At 69.3% G+C, this 21,520-nt stretch overlaps 4 protein-coding genes across 11 annotated transcripts; all 4 read right to left on the reverse strand.

Annotated features, from left to right (window-relative positions):
• Window positions 1-1,299: 1,299 nt before the first annotated feature.
• On the reverse strand, window positions 1,300-3,193 carry RHEBL1 (RHEB like 1). 3 transcript variants are annotated; one of them, XM_054807366.1, is made up of 5 exons: window positions 3,106-3,157; window positions 2,736-2,813; window positions 2,445-2,509; window positions 2,280-2,362; window positions 1,300-2,167 (listed from the first exon to the last, which is right to left on the reverse strand). In XM_054807366.1, the coding sequence occupies exons 1-5, from the start codon at window positions 3,155-3,157 to the stop codon at window positions 1,660-1,662; spliced, it is 786 nt and encodes a 261-aa protein (XP_054663341.1). In that variant the 3' UTR covers window positions 1,300-1,659. The 3 variants fall into 3 exon arrangements, 2 of the variants coding, with proteins under 2 accessions (XP_054663341.1, XP_054663340.1); XM_054807365.1 differs by lacking the exon at window positions 2,736-2,813 and having other exon boundaries at window positions 3,106-3,193; XR_008574446.1 differs by lacking the exons at window positions 2,736-2,813; window positions 3,106-3,157 and having other exon boundaries at window positions 1,862-1,925; window positions 1,993-2,362; window positions 2,445-2,505.
• Window positions 3,194-3,702: 509 nt separating this feature from the next.
• On the reverse strand, window positions 3,703-8,933 carry DHH (desert hedgehog signaling molecule). 2 transcript variants are annotated; one of them, XM_054807362.1, is made up of 3 exons: window positions 7,694-8,933; window positions 5,840-6,170; window positions 3,703-5,175 (listed from the first exon to the last, which is right to left on the reverse strand). In XM_054807362.1, the coding sequence occupies exons 1-3, from the start codon at window positions 8,003-8,005 to the stop codon at window positions 4,508-4,510; spliced, it is 1,311 nt and encodes a 436-aa protein (XP_054663337.1). In that variant the 5' UTR covers window positions 8,006-8,933; the 3' UTR covers window positions 3,703-4,507. The 2 variants fall into 2 exon arrangements, with proteins under 2 accessions (XP_054663337.1, XP_054663338.1); XM_054807363.1 differs by having other exon boundaries at window positions 5,840-6,101; window positions 7,694-8,219.
• Window positions 8,934-9,957: 1,024 nt separating this feature from the next.
• Window positions 9,958-15,859, reverse strand: LMBR1L (limb development membrane protein 1 like). 5 transcript variants are annotated; one of them, XM_054807353.1, is made up of 17 exons: window positions 15,716-15,859; window positions 14,002-14,086; window positions 13,646-13,682; window positions 13,324-13,463; window positions 13,130-13,233; window positions 12,937-13,063; window positions 12,750-12,818; window positions 12,428-12,492; window positions 12,263-12,338; window positions 12,055-12,138; window positions 11,804-11,880; window positions 11,642-11,719; window positions 11,474-11,547; window positions 11,303-11,393; window positions 10,955-11,021; window positions 10,708-10,869; window positions 9,958-10,629 (listed from the first exon to the last, which is right to left on the reverse strand). In XM_054807353.1, the coding sequence occupies exons 1-17, from the start codon at window positions 15,785-15,787 to the stop codon at window positions 10,571-10,573; spliced, it is 1,467 nt and encodes a 488-aa protein (XP_054663328.1). In that variant the 5' UTR covers window positions 15,788-15,859; the 3' UTR covers window positions 9,958-10,570. The 5 variants fall into 5 exon arrangements, with proteins under 5 accessions (XP_054663328.1, XP_054663327.1, XP_054663326.1 ...); XM_054807352.1 differs by having other exon boundaries at window positions 9,964-10,869; window positions 13,324-13,391; XM_054807351.1 differs by having other exon boundaries at window positions 9,964-10,869.
• A 581-nt stretch (window positions 15,860-16,440) lies between these two features.
• TUBA1B (tubulin alpha 1b) lies at window positions 16,441-20,277 on the reverse strand. The gene is made up of 4 exons (XM_054806891.1): window positions 20,135-20,277; window positions 18,768-18,990; window positions 18,530-18,678; window positions 16,441-17,616 (listed from the first exon to the last, which is right to left on the reverse strand). The coding sequence occupies exons 1-4, from the start codon at window positions 20,135-20,137 to the stop codon at window positions 16,636-16,638; spliced, it is 1,356 nt and encodes a 451-aa protein (XP_054662866.1). The 5' UTR covers window positions 20,138-20,277; the 3' UTR covers window positions 16,441-16,635.
• Between the last annotated feature and the right edge of the window lie 1,243 nt (window positions 20,278-21,520).

The raw sequence follows: 21,520 nt of genomic DNA on the forward strand, positions 1-21,520 counted from the left end.
GGGCGCCGCGCCCGCACTACTTGGCGGCGGGGGCTCGGGCGGAGGGAGACGGTGCGTGGCGGGAGCTGCGGCCGCGGGGGGGTGTGACGGAACGGGCCGCAGCGCACGCTGCCGGGAGGGATCCCTCCGCGACACTTAACCCCGCCGGCGCCGGGGCGGGCGGCGCGCACGTGGGCACGGCGGGGCGGCACCGGGCAATGGCCGTGGCTCCACCCCCCCGCCCCCCCCTCCCCCGGGGACCGGAGCGGCCCTGGTGGGGAAGCGGGTGGCCGTAGGGAGGGCCCCGCGCCCGGCCCCGGAGTCACCGGGGGCAGCTGCCCTGCCCGGTCCTGGCTCCCGCGCTGTTCCCCGAGCGCCCCACGGCACGCGCGTGTTGCTGAGCACGCGTGGGGCAACGCCAGGTGTCCGTGGCCTCTCCCGGTACCGGGCAGCCAGGGCCACGCACACGGGAAGCGCCACGCGCACTCCCGCATTCTCTGTGCGCCCCTCGGCCCCACGCGCCCCGTGGGCCCCCTGCCCTAGGGGGAGGGACACGGGCCGTCGCGCGCCCCCCCCCCCCCCTTCCCCCGAGCGGGGGCACCCGTGGGCCGAGCGGCCCCGCATCGAGGCGGCGGCTCTGCCCTGCTCCCCTCCCCGGATCAGCCCGGGGCGTGGGGACCCCACTCCGGCGAGGAGCAGCCCCGGCCCCACTCGGTCACAGCCGAGGACCCCCCGCACCGGGATCCCCAGCCCCGGAGGGATCAAGGACAGGTACGGGCTGGGTGAAGGGCTCCCCCCCGGGAGCCTGAGCCCCCAGACCCAGAGTGGGGGGGTCGGAGGGTGGACGGGACTCGGGGGGGTGCAGAGCCCCCGTAGCCCCCAGGCTGCAACACCCCAGCACCCACTCCCCTCTCCATCCCAGCAGCGGCCATTGGGGCACAGAGTGCCCCGCACCCCAACACCCCACTTCCCTCCTCAGCAGCTCCCTGCTCTTCTCTAACAGCATAATTGGGTAATTAGCAGTAATTAGCCTGACTGGGTGGAGATAAGCCACATGGGGAACCGCAGCCAGACTGGGCACCCCAGCCCTGCAGAGCCCAGGCTGTGGCTCTCTGGGGGGACGAGGCTGTGGGGGGTCCCAGTCAAGGCCCTGGGTGCTCAGCGCCATGGGGGGCAGGGGCAGGTACTCTGCCCCACAGCGCATTCAGGGGAACCCCGTCCTGAGGTGTTGGGGAATCCCCACATACTGCCTCGCCTTCCTTCTCCACCCAGGGCAGGAGCAGCCCCCCAGCCTGGACTCAGAGGGGGTTTACAGACAAAACAACATTTAATTGTTCCGGCCCCACGGCCCTGACTCCCACGAGCAGCGGCTGCCAGCACGGCACAGCCAGCCCGCAGCCCTGCGCCGGGAACAACACCCGCATTCAGCCCCTGCAGCCGGAGGACAAACGGCCCTGGCGTGTCCTTGTGCGCAAGGGAGGGGGGGGCCAGCAGCTACAAGCAGGGGGTGCTCCCCGGCTGGGATGGAACCCCCACCCCACTCCCAGCCCCTCGTGAGCCCCACAGCCTGTGCAAAGTGAGGGGTCCTGTACAACTGCAGGGCCACGTGGCCCCGGACCCCCCAAAGCCACTGCCGTGGTCTGGGGGAAGGTCCCAGGGGACTCCTGCCCCAGGCAGGGCTCACATCAGGTGGCAGCCGGTCAGTCTGCTGTAGGTGTCATCTGCCTGGTCCATCTCCTCGATGATCTTTGTGAAGATCCCCTGGGCCAACTGGGGATGGGGGGACATCAGCCCCAGCACCCAGGAAGAATCTGTCTCCCTGCCCCAGACCTGGCTCTCCTTGGCCAAGGACTTGAGGAAGGTGGTCCCCCATGATCCTGCCAGCTTCTTCCCTTCATCCGTCTTCACCTCCCGGCCGGAGGCACAGCAGGATGGGCCACCAGGTCCTTGAGAAGGGGGATGGACAGATGACACAACAGCAGGAGGGGATGGGACCCCCAGAGCCCTCCTTACCTCTGCAGGGACAGGTCTGCCTTGTTCCCCACCAGCACCACAGGCACACTGCAGGCATGGGAAGGGTGAGGAACCGGCCCCCCCAGGCACTCCCTTCCCTGGGAGGGACAGCACCGACTGCATCTTCCCCCAGCTCTCAGACAGCTTGTTGTGAAGGGTCTTCACCACCCGGAAGCTACAGGCAAGAAGGGGAGATCCAAGTGCTGCCCCCGCCGGGGTCCGCTGAGGGGACCCAGCCCCAGCAGCATGGGGGGGGACCCAGCAGGGAGAGCAGCTGCATCCCTCACGTCTGCAGGGACGGCACTGAGTATGCCAGGACATAGTTGCGGATGCTGATGACGAAGGAGTGGGGCAGGATGGTGTACTCGTCCTGGGGGAGGGCAGGAGCAGTTCCAGGGGTGGCTCTGGGGCCAGCAGCCCCTCGCCCCCCATCCCGGGTCCCCCCACATTACCTGCCCAGCTGTGTCCACCACCTGTAGCTGGAACTCATCCTTGCCCATCACCACCATCTTGTAGGCTGCAGAGGTGGCACCAGGTCAGTGGAGCTGCCTGGATTACCCCCCCCCCCAGGGACCAGCCTCCCCTCCATCCCACTCCAGGGGTGCCTCAGACCCCAGCACAAGGTTTTGGGGCACAGCCCAGAATTGGGGACACATCTGTCCTCATCACCCATGGCCCCACAGAGGCAACAGGAAGGGGGACCCCCAGAAAGGCAGCTTCCCCCTCCCCAGCACAGGACTTACTGCTCTCCACCGTGGGCTCATAGCACCCCACGAACTGCTGGGCCAGGGAGGTTTTGCCCGGGGGGCAGAAGCGCGGGGCTGAGGGCCACCCCAGGGCGGGGGAAGGAGCCCGACCGGGGGAAGGGAACTGCCTCAATGCCCCTGCGCTCGCCAACCCTTCCCGGGGTGCGGAGCCGCCATGCTCCGAGCCCGCGGCGGCGGGAAATCACCCACGAGGGGCCAAGCACAGCCCCACCCCGTGCACCGCCTGTCCCGGGCAGTGCCCTGCGGGGCAGCCCCGCTCCCACGCACCACCCCCGGGCAGTGCCCCCTCGGAGCAGCATGAGGCAGAGGGCACCGCCCCGCCCCGCCGCCGACCCCCCGCACTGACCCACGCCGCGGTACCCGAGGATGAGCACCCTGCGGTGCCGCACCAGCGGCATGACCCACGCCGCGGAGGGGCCAAAGGAGCGGCGCGGGCGGGCGCGGCACACGGCGATATAAACCGCCCACCGCCGCGGGGGGGGGGGGGCCGGCGGTGCCGCCGCCACTACACCGGCTGCCCCACGTGACCACAACATCACCCTCCCGCCCACTCTCATTGGCCATGCGGCACAGAGGGGGCGGAGCGCGGCGGTGGCGCAGGCGCACTGACCGCCGGGGTTCCATTCATGAAAACGGAGGGAACGGCCGGGGCCACGTGGTGGCCGCACACCTGAGCAGGCCCGGGGGTGGGCGCCCGCCCGCCCGCCCGCCTGCCTCCTGCCCCCCACTGCCCCGGCCCGGCGACCCTCGGGGACCCCTGGGAACACCCACTCCCGCCCCCGAGATCCTCACCCCCAGCCCCTGGGACCCCCAGCCCCTGGGACCCCCAGCCCCCCAGGGATACCCCAGCCCCCTGGGATGCCTGCTCGCAGCCCTAGCTCCCCCCCCCGGCCCCCCAGCCAGGCTTTGCGCAGCCCCCACTCCCAGCCACGGCTCCAGCAGAGCCATAGAGTCTCTTTATTTATCCAAACAATTAAATAGTAGTTTGTTGGGGTTTGGGGGGGTTTTTAAACAGAATTGGTTAAAAGCAGGCTGCCCCCCCCCCCCCCCCCCCCCCACAGGGCAGGCCCCACTGCCTGGGCGGGCAGGCGTGGGGGACATTTATATTACCATTTATAAATAGAAAAATAAAACTCTCAAGCAGGGTGGGTTAGCAGTTAGCACGGTTAGAGCCGGGCCGGCACAGGATGCCTGTGCCTGCGGCAGACACCCTGTCCAGCCGCCCCGCAGCGCTGAGCTGCATGGGGACAGGGACAGGGATGCAGAGGGTCAGACCCAGAGCTGGGGGACTGGCAGGAGCTGCTGCCAGATGCTGATTTGGCATCCCACCTCGGGCTGGATTTGGCCCCGGGGCAGGGTCAGGCAGTGCCCAGCCTCGGCTCGACAGGCAGCAATCCCAGCCCCAGCAGTTAATAAAGCAATAAATACAGGGGGAGCGTGTGAGGGTTTTGGGGCACGGGGACCCAGCCAGGCACCTGGCAGTGCTGGGGGGGGGGGAGTTCAGGACACGGGAGGGGACTGAACCCAGGGCCCTGGGCCACCCCATAACACCCTGTCCCAGGGACCCCATCCCCACCACCCCACACCCCTGGGCAGCGCTCAGCTGAGAGGCACCCCAACCTCCCTGTGGGGCCAGGAGTGCCCCAATCCCTCCTCCCTGGGTCCAAGGGGGCCCCAAGGCCGGAGTCCCCCGTGTCCAGTGTGCGGCATGATCTGCAGTGCGGCGACTGGGGGGGGGCTGGGGAGCCCTACGCCTGCAGGGCCTCATGGCCCAGCACGCCCCCAGCCAGGCGGTAGAGCAGGCGGGAGTACCAGTGCATGCCTGCCTCCGGCACGGTTCCATTGCCTGCCTCGGCTCGGGCGGGCAGCAGCGAGAGGAGCCCGTGGAAGAGGCGGAGAGGGGCAAAGGCGCGGTGGGCCCAGCGGTGGCTCTCCAGGACGGCATAGCAGGATGCCAGCACCCCGTTGACCAGCAGGGTTCCGTGGGAGGTGAGGGGGGCGAAAACCCCCACACCGTCCTCCCGCGAGACCCGCAGCACTCGTGCGGGGCGCAGCCCCTGCCCGCCGGCACCGTGCGCCAGCACCGCGTCACCTGGTCGCACGCGACGGGCAAAGACGGGCAGGAAGGTGGCCGTGCCGTTGGCTGCCCCGCGGGCTGTGAAGACCAGGTGGGATGGGGTGAGGAGCAGCCGGCGCACCGGGCTGGCCGTCTCAATGGCCACAAAGGAGGCGCGTTGGCCCAGGTCACGGTCAAGGAAGAGGAGCACCTCGGTGGGCACCAGGCGCCCACCTGGTTCCGCGCCCAGCACCCAGTCACCCTGGCGCAGGTCGGCCAGGCCCCGGCGCTCGCCGCTCCGCAGAGTCACGGTGGCGTGGCCGGGGAAGCAGCCGCCGGTGCGGACAGCCAGTGAGTTATCTGGGTGGAGAGAGAAAGCCGTGGGTCCCCTGTCCCTGCCGGTCACCTCCACCAGCCGCCACCTCCAGAGGGGAAATGGCCCTGAGCGGAGCTGCCCCCCGGGGCCCCCAAACCACCTCCGGAACAAAGCGGGTATTTTCCAAAGCCCCCCCAGTTCCTGCACCCGGCTCCCAGGGAGGCTGGGTGCTGCAGGGCCCCTTTGTCTGCCCCGCACTGACGCCCTTTGTTCGGGGCTAGGAACGGTGACATTTACGGCCACTTTCAGTTTCTGTCGACTCTCATTCTGAGCCGGCCGGGGGCTGCCAGCCAGAGCAGCTGTGGGGCTGGGGGCTGCGGGCTGGGCTGAGGCTGTCTGGACCGGCTTAACAATCCTCGCTGTGCCCCGCACTGGGAGCTGAACTGCGAGGGCGGCTCCAGCCAAGCAGAATTTGGGGGAGGAAGTGTGTTTTTTGCCAATCTGGTGGCCGGAAAGGCTGGGGGGAGCTGGGCTGGGGCCAGACACGGGCTGAACCCGCTGGGGCCGGACACCAGCCGGAGCAGGGCTGCATCCCACGCGGATCTGGGATGCCAAGGAGGAGCAGAGGGGCTGCGGGGCCACAGGGTGTGATACTTATGGGGACAGCAGCCCCCCGCCCCGGCAGCAGCCCCCCCCCTCGTGTGGTACCTGCTTTGACGGAGACATGGACGTGTGCCTTGGACTCGTAGTAGACCCAGTCGAAGCCAGCCTCCACGGCCAGGCGCGCCAGCATGCCGTACTTGTGGCGGTCGCGGTCAGAGGTGGTGATGTCCAGCGCCCGGCCCTCGTAGTGCAGCGAGTCAGGGAGGTGGTGCCCATCCTCATCCCAGCCCTCTGTCACCCGCAGCTTCACCCCCGGCCACATGTTCATCACCGCGATGGCCAGCGAGTTCACCCGCTCTTTGCAGCGCTGGGGGAGGACCAGCACCGGTGTCACCCCCAGCCCCGCTGCAGCACCTGGTCCACTCCCCACAGGGTCCTGCACGCAGATGGACAGACAGACACCAGGCCTGCATGGGGCTTGGAGGGAGGCCGAAGGGGCTGCTGGTTGGGGGCAGACAGGTTGTTCCCCACCCCCCCGGGCAGAGAGATGGGCATGGCTGAGCTGCCCCCCGCCCCGGCTGGGCGCAGGCTGAATGTTAACGTGCCCCAGGGTCCCGTGGTGGAGCCACTTCCCGGCACAGGCAGCCAGGCACAACGGGATGGGGACCAGTACTGTGTCACCTTCCCCCCGGCTGTGGCTGTGACTGATTAACCCGGTGGAGGGGCTGTGGGGCAGAGCTGGGGGTGCAGCAGGTCCTGAAGCAGACCTGAGTCCCGGAGCAGCACCGAGGGCGGGTTCAGCGCCGGTCAGAGAGGGCAGGGTGGGTAGCGGGGTCTGGGGAGGGACATGGGGGGGGTCCGGGTCTCCAGTGCCCAGAGCGATGGCAGGGGATCCCGGTCGGCTCTGGGGTCCCTCTCCCCGTCAGCAGCGGCAGCACCTACGTGGGGTGTAGGGGTCGGAGCTCCCCCCGTCCCCCCCCAGGCAGCCGGTGAGGTCACAGCGTCCCTTCACGCCCCGGTGGCCCCCGCTCCCCCGTGCAACAAAGCCGCTCCCGGCAGCGCGGGGCCGCGGGGGCGGGAGTGCGGGGAGCGGGCCCGGGGCGGCCGGGCCGGGGAGGCGGCCGAGGCGGGGGGGCAGGAATGCGCCCGGCCCGGCCCGGCCCGGCGACAATAGGCGCCTTCCAGCCCGGCGCTGACCTCAGGCCCCGGGAATGCCGGCACGGCCACAAAGGGCCCTTTCAGCCGCCCGCACCCCGGGCCGGCTCCGCGCCCGCGGCCCCGCCGGGCCCCGCCGCCCCGGCCCGCAGGAGCCACCGGCGCCGCCTGGACCACTCGCAGCATCCCCCGTCGCCATGGCTACCGCGGAGCCGTCCCTCGCCATGGCAACCGCGAGCATCCCGGCGGGGCACGGCGCGTCCCGGGCTACCGCCGCCCCAGATCTCCCCCGAGGAGACGGGTGCCGGGGCCGCCCCGTCCCCGCTGAGCCGCCCCGCCGGCACCGGCCCGGAGCCGGGGCGCGGGGTCGCTGGGGAAGCGGAGCCGCCGGTACCCCGTGCCCTCGGTGCGGCGGCCGGACCCCGGCGCGTCCCCGCCACGTTAATCCCCGACGGCGGGTCCTTAATGCTCAACGCGGCACGACCGCCCCGTCCCGGGGCTCCGGTGCTACCGCGCCGCCGCCAAGGGCCGGGGAACGGCGACGGGGACCGGGGCGAGGCACCGTGCGGTCCGGGGGGAACCCTGCGCCCCGGAAGGCTCCGTGCGCCCCGGGAGGGTCCGTGCGCCCCGGGGAAGGTCCGTGCGCACCGGGGAAGGTCCGTGTCCCCCGGAGAGGGTCCGTGCCCCCCGGGAAGGGTCGGTGCCCCCCGGGAAAGGGTCACTGCGCTCTCGCCCACCCCCCGCCGCCCCCGCGTGCCCGCGCCCCCGGGAGCGAGGCCGGGCCGGGCCGGGCGCTGCCCCCACCTCGGTCATGAGCCGGTCCGCCCCCGTGTTCTCCTCGTCCTTGAAGATGATGTCGGGATTGTAGTTGGGCACCAGGTCCCTGAAGCGCTCCGAGCCCCGCAGCACTTTGCCCTCCGCCTTCCCGCTCGCCCCCAGCGTCTGCTCGGGCACGTTGGGCACGAACTGCTTGTAGAGCAGCGGAGAGAGCTGCCGCCGCCCCAACCGCCGCCGCCCCACCGGGCCCCGGCCCGGGCCGCAGCCCAGCGCCGGCGCGGCCAGCAGGCAGGCGGCGAGGCCGAGCAGGCCGAGGGCGAGCGGGCTCCGCCGGGGCATCCCGGCCGCCGGGCCCCGCTGCCTCCGCGGGCCCAGCTCAGTCGCCGGGGGCACGGGCGGCCGGGGCGCGCATGGTCCCGGTGCGGCGGCCCCGGGGCTTTTAGAGGGTCGCGGTGCCAGGGGCGGGTCGGCGCCGTTTCCTTCTCACACCCACGGCCCCGTCGCCGCTGCGGGATCCGCGGCCGCCCGGGACGACTGACACCCCCCCACCCCCCCGCCGGTGCCGCCACCCACTCGGAGCGCGGCGCCCGGGCACCGGGACTGCCCCCTCGCCGCCGGCTCCGCGCCCACGGGCCCGGCACCCCCTCGCCTGGCGCTGCACCCCGGCCCTGGGGACTCCCCGACCCAGCCCGAGCCTGGGGGGAAGCCCTCCTACCGCTGCGGCACCGGGCACCGGCACCCTGCTCCGGGCACTGCCCCGGCACCGGGCACCTGGCTCCCGGCGCCGAAACCCGGCACCCCGCTCCTGGCACTGCCCCGGCACCGGCACCGGGACCTGACCCTGCGCCCCGATCCCGCCCCTCCTCGCCGTCTGAACCCTGCGCTCCGGTACCGGCTCCCGGCACCGCGCTCCGGTACGGGGACCCCCGCCTATCCCGGTCCTAACGCCGCGCTTCTGGTCCCGGGACCTCTCCCCGCCTCTCCTGTCACCGCCTCTCGGGATCGGGGACCCCCCCTCTCCTGGCGCCGGTCCCTCTTCTCCCACCGCTGCCCCTGGCACCGGGCACACCCGTTATCCTAACGCTGCGCCGCCGGGACCAGCACCTGCTCCGTCCCCTGGCACGGCCTCGCTCCCGGGACCCGCTTCCTGGCACTACCCCGGTACCCCCCTGCTCGGTCCGACCCCCGGTACCGGTGCCGGCTCCCCTGGGTGCCGGTCAGCACCGTGCGCTGCCCGCAGCCGCCCCGGCCGGGCGGCCCCCACCCGCGGCCGCTCGGCTCCGGCACTGGGCAGCCCCGCCGGGCCCCGCCTCGGACCCGGCCCCCGGGAGCGGCGGGAGCGGCGGCCACATCCCCCGGGGCCGCCCCCGCCGAGGCCCCGCCGCGCTGCCCTGCCCCGAGCGGCCCCTCTGTGCCCCGGGACCGGAGTACCTCCGGGACCGGGCTCCGCCAGGGTCCGAGGAACCCCCGAGGCTGGGACCGGGCTCCCTCGGGGACAGGGGCACCCATGGGAACAGGGCACCCCTAGGACCGGGCTCCCCCCTGGGCTGGGGCCGTGCCCCCCCTCCCAGCGCGCCCAGCGGGTTCTGGCGAAGCACCCAAGGGTGCCAAGGGCCCCGGCGAGAGCAGGAGGCAGCAGCAGGGCGGTGGAGGGTTGGGAGCGGGTCGGGGGGGGGGGGGGGGCCCCCCCGCGGCCCCCGTGCCAGCCTGGGGTGACTGGGAGGGGAGCAGGTCGCAGGGAAATCGCGGGCACCGATGGCCTCATTTCCTGCAATATAAACCAGGCTTCCTGCGCTTCCTGCTCGGCCCCGGTCGGGGGGGGGGGGGGGGGGATGCGAGGGGGGGCCCGGGCCCCCCACCCCCGCCATGGTGGGGGTGGGGAGGGAGGGAGCCTGGCTCGGCCCCAGCCGGGGCAGGATGGGTGGGGGGGCTGATTCCTGGGGCAGTTTCCGCTCTGGCCGCACGACCTCCCCCTCTCCAGGAGCACAGGGGCTGGAGCCCCCCCTCCGTGTCCCTCACTGGGGGCAGCTCTGCTTCCCCCCTGCCCGCACCCCAAACCAGCTCGGTGCTCCCCAACATCCCTGGGGTCCATCTGCCCTGGGCAGGGGGCTGCCCTCACCTTCATCCCTTCCTGGAAGAGGCCCATTAGCCCCAGCCCGGAAGAGGGCTAATTATGGCCCCCAGGGAGAGGGGAAGGAGAGGGGGCAGGACTGGGACCCCCTGCCTCCTCCCCCAGCTCGGCCCTGCCCTGGGTGAGAATTTGGATATTTTTATACTAAAAAAAGTTACTTTATTGCTCCAGATAAGTTCTGTGGTAACAGAGACCTGACAAGACTCGCTACACCAAGCTGGTGGGGGGGGCAGGCGGGGATTGTCCCCAGCACCCCAGGACCCTCCAACCCTGCTCCTCCCTTGGGGACCCCGAAGGCCTCGGGGCAGGGGACAACCAGTGCCCCCAGCAGCCCCGGGCTGACACGGGGATGGGGTGTGGAGTGACTGGGCACAGGGCTCCCACTGTAGTGTCAGGACAGTCCCCAGGGTGGGGGGACATCCAAAACCCAACCGTACCCCAGGGAGCAGCCAGGGCAGCACCGGGGATGGCTGCTCTCGCGCGAGGTATATAAACGGGGCATGGGGGGGGCCGCAGCCAGCGCAGCCCCTGGGAGACCGCGCGGCCCTGGGGGGGCTGTAACGGGGACGCGGCTCAAGGCCAAGGCTCAGTAACGCAACAGGCTGAGACAGACCTGGGGGGCGGGGGGGCAGGCAACCCCACGGGGTCTCGGCTCTCCCTGGGGGTCTCTGGCGACTCCGAAGCACCAGGCACTGTTGGGGCCAGCTCTGCAGCTGGCAGCCCTGTCCTGGGGGTGACTGCAGTGGGGGAGGACACGTCCCTGTCCCCCAGCCCTAGCAGGGCTTGCCGGGGGGTCGGGAGCACGTCATGGGCAGCGGCAGCTTGTGCAGACCTGGGCAAAGGGACAGCGTGAGAACTGCGGGGTGGGGGATGGACACCCCAGCACCCATCCCCACGTCCCTGTCCTCACCGAAGGCGCGGATGAGCTCGGCCTGGACGGCCCAGGAGACCCTCTTCACCAGGCACAGGGTGGTGAGCCCCGCAAAGCCCATGTTGTAAAGGAAGACGATGTAGAAGTTCCCCAGCCAGTTGAAGCGGCCAAAGTCCCCCAGGAGGTCAAAACGGGTGATCCCTGTGTGTGGGGGCTGGTCAGGGCACTCCAGTCCTGGGGACACCCCAGTTCTGGGGTCACCCTGGACCCCCCCCCAGGGGCTCACCCAGCGTCCTGGAGAAGACAGGCAGGGCCGAGCTGAGCACCAGCAAGGAGACGCAGTTCCCGATGATCTGGGGGGGAGGAAGGAGCATTTGTCGGGGGACGGGCAGCGCTGCTGTAGGGCCTGGTGTGTCCCCGGGCTGGGGAAGGGGCTCCCCAGGGCTGGAGACCCACCGGGACCCTGCCTGCCCCCCAGGGCTACACCAAAGGCAGCAGGAGGCAGGGGGACACATGGTGCCCTCACGTGGGGACACCACAGAGTGCACAGGGACACATGCAGCCATGCAGCGTGGGGACCCGGAGTTCCGCACCCCAAGGGGGGCCTGGGAGCTCCCCAGCCTGGAGCTCCCACCTTGGTGAGAGGAGTGTCCTGCCGCTCGGGGAGCAGCCGGGTGAAGAGGGGGGAGCTGTAGAAGCCGACGACGGAGGAGACCATCAGGTAGCTGTGAGAGGCGTTAAGGAGAATGAGGTGGGACGGCCCTGGGGGTGGCACTGGGGACACGAGTGCCCACCTGAAGGATACAAGATGAGGACAACCTGCAGGGCAGCTCCAAAGGAACCGAAGATGGAGAAGGAGACCTGGCCCAGGGATGCGTCCTGCCAGGAGAGGAGGAGGCATGTCGGGGAGGAGCAGTCCCCGGGCCAGCGTGGGACACGACTCCTCACTGTCCCTGTCCCCCTGCCCAGGTACCTGGATGCCCCGAGGCATTGCGGCATCGTCCAGCAGCAGCTCCAGGACATGGAAGCAGACAATGAGCACACAGATGCCCTGGGAGGAGCAGGGAGGGAGTGAGGGCAGCTGGGGGGACACAGGGACAAGCCCCAGCTTCCCCAGGAGCCCAGGGACACTCACTGTTAGCGCCAGGAGGCCCAGCATGGCCAGGGGGTAGCCCAGGTTCCTCTGCCAGGGTGACGCTTGGTGCCGCAGCTCTGGGGGGGGGAACACGCCCGGGTGAGCGGGAGCATGAGCCCTCACCCCAGGGTAGCCCCATTTCACACCCACCGTCCCTCTGTGGGGCACAGGCCCCCAGGGAACTAGTGCTCCCAGTGCCAAGCTGGGGAGAACCCAGGCGTCCTGGGCTTGCCCTGCCCCAGGCTCCTTACCCAGCTTCCGCCTCTTGCTCCGGATGGCGAAGAACTGCTCCCGCAGCAGCTCCACGTTCAAGTTCAGCCAACAGGAAGCTTTGCCTGCCAGGAAAGAGAAGCTGAGGGGCTCGTGGGGGCCGAGGGCTCCCATGTGGTGGGGCAGAGGGGGCCATGGTCTGTGCCAAGGCCCCCGTGCTCCCAGCCAGCGGCCATGCTGGGCACCCACCAGAGGAGATCCTGCGGGACACGGCGGCTTCCTCGAACCTCGTGCAGCTCAACTGCTCATCCAGGTCTTCCAGGAGCTGAGGATGGGCAAGGAGCCCATGAGGGAAACCCCAGGGACAGGAAACCCCCAGGCTAGGGCAGTGGGACTGGGGGGTGGACACCTTACCCGGGGTTTCACCAGCAGCTTCCCTGTGACGGTGAACATGGTGGAGAGGCCAAAGGGGGTGCACACTGTGGCAGAAGGAAAGGCTGAACAGGGGGTGCCCCAGCATCCTACCCCTCCCTGTGCCCCCAAAAGGGCCTGGAGCTGCCACCACCACTCCAGGATGGGAGCCGGGGGCTCAGCCCTGCACTGCAACCCCTCTGGACCCCAACACCATTTGCAGGATGCAGCCTCTGCTCCCAGCCAGGCACCCGAGGGGACCTGCATCCAGCATGGGACAGGCCACTGGGGCCAGGGCACTTCAGGGGAACATCCCACAACTCACGCAGCAGGAGCAGCACGCCGAAGAGCGAGATGCAGGAGTAGAGGTAGGGCAGGTAGTATTCCCAGAGGTCTGTGGAGACAGCAGGGTTAGGGCAGCAGCACCAAGCATCCCTCCTCCCTTTCAGCACATGGCCTGATCCTGCCCTGCCGGAGCCAGGAGAGCCCCAGCGCACCCCAGCAGCACCCACCGTAGAGCGACTGGCGGCTGGCCGCGTCGTTGCTGATGATGGCGGAGGCCACCCAGACCATGCCCAGCACCAGCAGCGTCAGCAGCAGCAGCACCACCGATGTCTCGTACACCCTGGCCATGATGCCCTGCAGGAGCGGGGTTAGTGAGGAGCCGGGGGGGGACAGAGGGAGGACACGCACGGGGCCACCTACCTTCTTGGATCCCACAAAGCCCTCTGACTCAGTGAAGAAGTAGGCGAAGGGCATGAGGAAGACGAGGGACAGATTGGAGAAGAGGAAGACCAAGTTCCAGAGGCCTGGAGGGGGGAATGGCATGGGGTGAACTCCCAGGGGGGCAACGCCGACCCACACCCCCGGGGCACCCTGGGGCCACCCCATGCACCCACCATGGACAAGGGATCCATTCAGCCACTGGATGTAGTAGTTTTGGGGGAAGGAGAGCAGCACCTCATTGCTGATGATGGAGAAGGGCAGCAAGAGGACGGCGCCCAGCGCCACGGCCAGGGTGAAGGTGCACAGCCCCAGCCTGCAGGAGGGACAAGCATTGGCTCTGGCACTGAGTCTGGGCCCCCACAGGCATCACAGCCTGGCCATGGCCCCCAGAGTCACCAGCCCCTGCGGGCTGGGGGGACCTGGCATCCTGGCTGGGAAGGGAAAGGAAGTGGCTGAGCATCCCACAGGCAGGGAACAGGATGGGCAGGAACTTACGCAATCCTGTTGACAGCAGCATCCTCATCATCATGAACTGCAGGGGGGAAAAACCCAAACCAACGGGGCTGGGGGAGGCAGGGCTGCCCAGAGCATTGCTCCCCGCCTGCTCCCCTGCCCGCTCCCAAACCTCCCCCAGGTCCAAATGCTGCAAAAACACTCCCAGGGGGTTTGGGCTCTGCTCCCCTCCTGCGGCAGCTGGGGAGGTGCCCTGCAGTGACCGGTACCACAGCAACCTGGGCTGCAGGGGGACTGGGGCTCCCAGGGGAGGCAGAAAGCGATGGAGGAACAAGCCCTGGGGAGGCTGAATGTGGCTGCCAACGGCTGCCCAGCTCCAGCAGCTCCTGCTCTCCTACCTGCCGTGAAGTCTGTGTGCTTCTTGAAGTGGGTTATGATGAAGTGGCAAAAGATGTAGAGACTGGCGAAGAGCAGGGTGCAGATCTGCAGGCAGAGGAGTGTGGGCAGCACAGGCAGGCCTGGAGGACAGTGCTCCCAACCCAGGCAATGCCACTGGCCCCAGGGCCTGTCAGCTCCACCCTATTTGTTTTTCCACTCCTGGCCCTGGTTACACCCCACACGTGTGCTCAGCCCTGCCCTTGCATGGGGGCTGCACCCAGGGCCCACCCATGGGGTGCACCCAGGGGGGCAGGGGGGCTGAAAGGGGCTGAGACCACGAGGAGACCCCAACCGGCAGCTCTGGGTTGGCTTGTGCTGGCAGAGCTGAGGGGTCCACAGAGATCAGGGTGGCCCGGACCCTGTGGGACATCCGTCCTGCCCTAGCACTGCCCAAGCCCACAGCCCTCGTCCCGCTGGCACCAGCACCCAGCAGAGCTGCGGGAACAGCCTTGAGCTGGGTGCCAAGGCCAGCTGCGGCTTTCCTCCCGCCCCCGCCGGCATGCTGAGGTCCAGCAGGAGCAGGCAACGTTTGAGGAACACGGTGACCTTTCATCCCGCCGGGTATGCAGCAGGATGGGGAAAGGTCGCCTGAACTTGCCACCTTGGCACAGGTGGAGCGGAGCAGCTGCGGCACCTCCCTCCTGCCTGGCCCGGGGGGCTTGGCTGGCCAGGGGTCCCCAGCTCTGGACCCCTGGAGGAGCAGTGCCCAGCAGGTCCTCCTGTTTCTGCTTTTGCCCAGGGAAGGGTCTCAGGCTGCAGGTTCCCTCCTGCTGCGGGCTGAACCCTGCAGCCCAAAGCTCTGTCTGACCAGGGGACCCCCAACACCTCCCGCACTTGACAAAGTCAGTCCGAGTGAGCTCCACGCTGGCCGTGCTGACAGGAGCTCCTGGGCGAGATGCAAGACGCCCCAGTCGGGCTGTGGCAAGGTGGCCCCGGCACTACCGGTCACAGCCCGCTTGGCCACCCTGCCTGCAGCATCCTGGAGGGCCCTTGGGAAATGCCACGTCCAGGACGCTCAGGTCATCTCCATCCCTGAGCCCGCAGCAGCAGGAGCCCTGGCTGGCAGGGTGGGACCAGAGGAGCAGACCCAGCTGCCTCCCTCCACGGTGCCCACGGTCTGGGGGGGCTCTGCGGGGCCCCTTCCCACTGACACCAAGCGCCCTGGGGAGAGCTGCTGGCCGGGGGGCAGGGAGAGAGCCAGGAGCCTGGCACGGGTCTGGCCCAGCTCTGACACCACCACACCCCAGCGCCCGGCACCCCCGGCCCTCCCGCTCGCCCAGGGGCTCCCAGTTGGGGCAGGCGGGGTCCGGCCTCTGGGCTCTGGCACGGCGGGACGCCGGTGCCGCGGGGGGCGGCTGGGGTGGCGCAGTGGCGGGGTCGGGACCCGGCAGAGGGGTCGCGCCCGGGGCTCAGCACGGCTCAGCCGCGGCTCGGCACGGCCCCGGGACCCCGCTATCTGCGGGGCGCACGGCAGCCCGCCGCGGCTCTGGCACCGATAAGGGCCGGGCGTGGGGCACAGCGGCAGCCGCGCCCCAGAGCTGTCGCCGCGGGGAACCCGGCTCTCCCGGCGAACGGGGGGCTCCCAGCCCCGACCCACGGCTCCCCCCGTCGCCACACCGGGACCCCTTCCCCCGCCCGACGCCCCTCGCCGCGGCCGCAGCCTCCGGAACTCACGATGCACTCGCGGACCCTCTCGTGGAAGAGCTGCTCCCGCACGGCCAGCGCGTCCTGCTCCGCAGGGGCCATGCCGCGGCCAGCATGGCCGGGCCGCTGCGAGCGCCGGGCCGGTAACCGCGGGGGAAGCGCCGGTAGCGCCGGGCCAGGTAACCCCACCCCTCCCCGCCCCAATGTACCCGCGCCTCCACGGCCTTGAAAGGGCCCCACCAGACCACGCCTCCTTCCACCCATTGGTCTTGGGCTCTGAATGAGGCGCCGCTCATTGGTCGAGGGCGGCGGGGGGGGCGCCCCAATAGGCTGAAAGGGCTGTGAGCTCCCACCCACCGCTCCCACGAGTGCGGCGGCCCCCTCGCAGCCCCGCGGCGGGCAGGAGCCGGGATTAGGCGGAGACACAGCGCTAATCCCGGGACACGGCTAATCCCCCGCGCGGGATAATCCCCGGTGGGGGCAGGGCAAGACACGCACCAAAGGCGGCTCGGCCTCAGGTGTCCCAGCAGACCCCCCCCCCCCAGCACACAGGGAGGGGGGTTCACACACACCCACACCCCTCCCGGGAAGAGAGGAGCAGGGGAAAGGCTTGCCAGAGCCAGCTCCACGCAGGAGCGCTGCCATCCCCTGCCACCCCACTGGGCACAGACAATAGGGACACTCTGTTCCCACGGGATGGGGCCCGCCAGCCCCAGGCGCTGACACAGAGGGTTTGTATCTGACACGGTGGCAGCTTCTCTTAAAGCCTTTTATTCACAGACATGGTACAGACACATGGAAAACCGACATGATCACATCAGAGAGCGCACAAGCCCAGCTAGAGCAGCACATCCCTCCAGCCGGGCCCACAGGGCTGAATCCCACCCAGTGCACAAGAAAGCTGAAGTGTTTGAAGCAGACATGCTACAGCAACAGAAGGAACCTAGCATTTAGTATTCCTCCCCCTCCTCCTCTCCTTCCCCTTCCACCGAATCCACCCCCACCTCCTCGTAATCCTTCTCCAGGGCAGCCATGTCCTCCCGGGCCTCCGAGAACTCCCCCTCCTCCATGCCCTCCCCCACGTACCAGTGCACAAACGCCCGCTTAGCGTACATCAGGTCAAACTTGTGGTCCAGGCGGGCCCAGGCCTCGGCAATGGCCGTGGTGTTGCTCAGCATGCACACGGCGCGCTGCACCTTGGCCAGGTCGCCCCCGGGCACCACCGTGGGTGGCTGGTAGTTGATGCCCACCTTGAAACCAGTGGGGCACCAGTCCACAAACTGGATGCTGCGCTTGGTCTTGATGGTGGCGATGGCCGCGTTGACATCCTTGGGCACCACGTCCCCGCGGTACAGCAGGCAGCACGCCATGTACTTGCCGTGCCGCGGGTCGCACTTTACCATCTGGTTGGCCGGCTCAAAGCAGGCATTGGTGATCTCCGCCACCGAGAGCTGCTCATGGTAAGCCTTCTCGGCAGAGATGACAGGGGCGTAGGTGGCCAGCGGGAAGTGGATGCGGGGGTACGGCACCAGGTTGGTCTGGAACTCCGTCAGGTCAACATTCAGGGCTCCATCAAAGCGCAGGGAGGCCGTGATGGAGGACACGATCTGGCTGATGAGGCGGTTGAGGTTGGTGTAGGTGGGCCTCTCGATGTCCAGGTTGCGGCGGCAGATGTCATAGATGGCCTCGTTGTCCACCATGAAGGCACAGTCAGAGTGCTCCAGGGTGGTGTGGGTGGTGAGGATGGAGTTGTAGGGCTCCACCACGGCCGTGGAGACCTGTGGGGCCGGGTAGATGGAGAACTCCAGCTTGGACTTTTTGCCGTAGTCGACGGACAGGCGCTCCATGAGCAGGGAGGTGAAGCCGGAGCCGGTGCCACCCCCAAAGCTGTGGAAGACCAGGAAGCCCTGCAGCCCTGTGCACTGGTCAGCCTAGAAGGGAAGAGAAAATAAGACCAATCTGTCAGTAATTCTGACTTTAGGTTCCTATTGAGTTGTCCAAGAAAGCATATATTCACCCCAGGATCTCAGGCCTTTGTGGACTCTTGCCCTAGGGATGCTGTCAGGGGCAGGCACCCACCTGAGTGCCCCAGCTCCACTTCCAGGCACAGCACCCTGTGCTTCATCATGACCAGCCCTCAGGGAAAGGGGCCCCTTCCCACTGGGACTGGGAGACACTTGACTCCTTCCTGCTTGAGGAGCCAGCCCTTGCAGTGCCTGCACCCAGCATGACCCATGCACTCTGCCTTGGGGAAGATGAAACCCACAGTGCTTTACAGGGGCACCCTGGGGGCACCGCCTGGGCCGGGGGCTGGCAGCCATCAAGGTCTGCCAGGCACCAGCACTCCCCTCTCAGGGCATGAGCTGCCCCAGCACCAGTTAAACACTTGGCACAGCTGCTCATAAGCAGTTGGTCAAGCAGGATCAGACTGTGGATCAAGGAGAAACCTCACATGATCCTTAAAAAAGGGGAGGAAATCAGGTTCTCTCAGGGGCAGGAATGAGCCAGCCTCCCCCCCAAGCCCCATCTTGCCCCCAGGCACACTCCACCCTCAGGGTGCACATCCTGGGCTTGCAGCTGCAATGGGTTTACAGCACCCTGAGGAAGGGGATTCAGCCTGCAGAGAGGAAGGGGCTAATCCTCATCTCCACTTGCAGGAGACCCACTCTAGACCCCACAGGGAGCCCTGACCTGATGCAGCGGGGCAGGGTACCAAGAACCATAAAACGCCCCTGGACCCTGGAGGCACAGCCCAGCTCCTTGCTGCCATCCAGGTCCCACCAGAGGGTTCCCTGTTCCCCATCAGCTGTAGTGGCACCGGCACCACCCGGGGTTTATACCCACCAGCTTGCGGATGCGGTCAAGGACCAGGTCAATGATCTCCTTCCCAATGGTGTAGTGCCCACGGGCGTAGTTGTTGGCCGCATCTTCCTTGCCCGTGATCAGCTGCTCAGGGTGGAAGAGCTGCCGGTAAGTCCCTGTGCGCACCTCATCTGTGGGGAGAGCCCGTTAGCAACCAGCAGCCATTAACACCGGCCCCCCCCTCCCCCCTGCAGCCTCCCCGGCCCTCCCCCGCGCTCACCGATCACTGTGGGCTCCAGGTCCACAAAGACGGCCCGGGGCACATGCTTGCCGGCCCCCGTCTCGCTGAAGAAGGTGTTGAAGGAGTCGTCCCCCCCACCGATGGTCTTGTCGCTGGGCATCTGCCCGTCGGGCTGGATGCCGTGCTCCAGGCAGTACAGCTCCCAGCAGGCATTGCCGATCTGCACACCCGCTTGGCCCACGTGGATGGAGATGCACTCACGCTGCGGGGGGCACAGGGGGAATCAAGCTCAGCTGGGGGCAGCCCCCACCCAAACACCAGTTGTGCCCCGGCTCAGCCAGCCAGAGCCAACTCAGTGCTGTCCCAAACTTGCAGCTGAGCAGCACAGGGGCAGCCCAGGAATCGAGTTCGCCCCGGGAAGGAGGCAGGGGGACACACACGTGTTTGGGGACAGACTGGAGCCACCATTTGGCAGAGCCCTGGGGGTAACGTCACCCTGCATGAGCCCTCCATCTGCTTCCAAATGGCGCACAGGGAGGACATTTTACAGCCCCGCAGCCCAGGCAAGGCACGGCTGCGCTGCAGGAAGAGGAAGCAGCACACAGCACAGCAGGGGGGACGTGACTGCACCAGCTGACAAAAAAACAGCAGGGAGGGCTGATGCATCACCCCCCCGGGGGTCCCTCTGCTACCCCCGCCCCACCGTGGGTCCAGCACATTCCCGGCCGCACCCTGCGCTGCACCGCCTGCTCCTGCGCATTCCTCTCGCCCGGGTGGGGGGGGCTCCGGGCTCGGGCAGCCCGAGTGAGCTCCCCCAGGAGCCCCAGAGCAGGATTAGCCCCACAGGGTCGTATTCGGGTGGGTGCCAGGAGCGCAGTGGGGCGGGGAGGCAGTTGGGACCCTCTGCCATCGCCACGGGAGATGCGTGAGGTTGGGGCTTCAGGGCTGGATTTGGGGAACTGGTGACGCAGGGGCGGGGCTGTACCCCCGCCCCGCGACTTCCCGCGCGCGGGAACAGTAACGGTCGGGGCTGGGCGCCAAAAGCGGGACAGAGCCCCGCCCCCCCCCGAGCGAGGGGGGGTGCTACCCGGGACCACATGCTGCCCTCCCTGGGGGTGCTGTGCCCCCCCCCCGCTGCTCCCCCCGGCAAGGACGGCACTCCCAGCCCACGCTCTGCCCTCCCCAGCCCCCTGCTCCTGCTGTGCTTCCCCAGCTCCTTCTCTCCTCACCCCCACACCCCCCCAGTCCCTGATTTGCCCCTCTCCCTTACCCCCCCCAATCCCTGATTCTTCCCCCCCAACCTTTCCCCCTCCCACCCATTCCCCTCACCCCCCCCCAACTCCAGCCTTCCTCCCCCCTGCCCCCACATTTCCCAGTCCCTCCCAATTTCGCAATCCACCCCCTACCATGGCTGCAGCACGGTTACTCGTCCCGACAAGCAAGGAATCGACGCAAGTACCAGGCTGCAGCCGCCCGCGGGCGCATCCCTATATACCGGTCCGGGGGGCGGACCGCGCTCCCCCGCCCCGCGCTTGTATTGGCCGCTGCGCCCGCCCATCCGTGCGGTCTCCACCGCGGATTGGCTGCGGTCGAGGTGCGCCCCGCCTCCTTCCCTCCCCCCGCTGCCGGGCGAGCGCTGCGGGGTTTTGCCTCCCCCCCCCCCCCCCCCCGCAGCGGGGTACAGCGCCTTCCCGGGGTTTGCGAAGGGACCCCCCCGCACGGGGGAGGGGGCACTGGGGGGCCTGACCCCCCCCTCCCGCGATCCGAAGCCCCCCCTCACTGCGTTTGCTGCGGAGGGGGGGGGGGCACGGCTGCTCCCGCCCCCCCCTCCCGCCTCGCCCCCCCCGCCCGGTGCGGCTTCGCTGCAGAGGAAAACTGCGACATGGGGGGGGCGGGGGGGGGCAGCACGTGCTGCCGCGCCCGGCGCCCCCCCTCCCCCCCCCAGCGTCCCAAGGCCGTTAATCGGCTTCTCTTGCCGCACCAACACCCCCCCCCCCCGGCCCATCTGCACCGCCCGGCCCCCCCGCACCGGCCCATCTGCACCCCGGGGGCCCCTCCCAGTCCATCTGCAGCCTGGAGAGCTCCCCCCCAGCTCATCTGCAGGTGGCCCCCACAGCCCTGAATCCTGCCGCAATGGGGGCACCGTTCCCCGGGACCCCGCTCGATCTGCACGGGGAGGGGGCGCAGACCCCGCTCACTGCGGGGGGCTTTGTCTCGGCGTGTCCGCAGCACCGGGCCCCCGTCTCCCTGCGTGTTTACCCCCCCCCAGCCAGACGGGGCCCCCCGCCCCCCCCCTCGCTCCCCCACGCCCGCCGCAGGGACCGCCGCGATGCCCATAAAATGGGGGACGTGCTGGGGGTCCCGCCGTGCCCCCCCGGGGCGCCGTTGCTCGGTGCAGCTCCCTGCCCGGGGAGCCGAGGGGGGGCCGGCACCAGCCCCCATGTAATCCCCGGAGCTATTTGCTCCCGATAATCCGCCTTCCTGTTTTGCCGAGAGCTCTGCGGACAACCCAGCGGCCCCTTCGGCACCACACGCCGCCATGCGCTGCCGGCCCCCGGCCCCCCCCCCCCCCCCCCACCGGGGTCACCCCTCAGCCTCGGCCGGCCGCGGGGTGCGGGGGGGGCCGGGGCTGGGGCAGCAGCAGCTGCCGCAGCTGCATTGCAGCGGGTGACGTGGCTCCCCGCCATTTGCCCGGCCCGGCCGCCGCATTGGCCTCCCCGGCGGCTCCGCTCCGGGGGGTGGTGGTGCGGTGTGGTGTGTGGGGGGTGGTTCTTCCCCTGGCGCTGCCCGGT

Source organism: Grus americana, chromosome 31 (genome assembly GCF_028858705.1).
Source record: "Grus americana isolate bGruAme1 chromosome 31, bGruAme1.mat, whole genome shotgun sequence".
NCBI lineage: Eukaryota > Metazoa > Chordata > Aves > Gruiformes > Gruidae > Grus > Grus americana.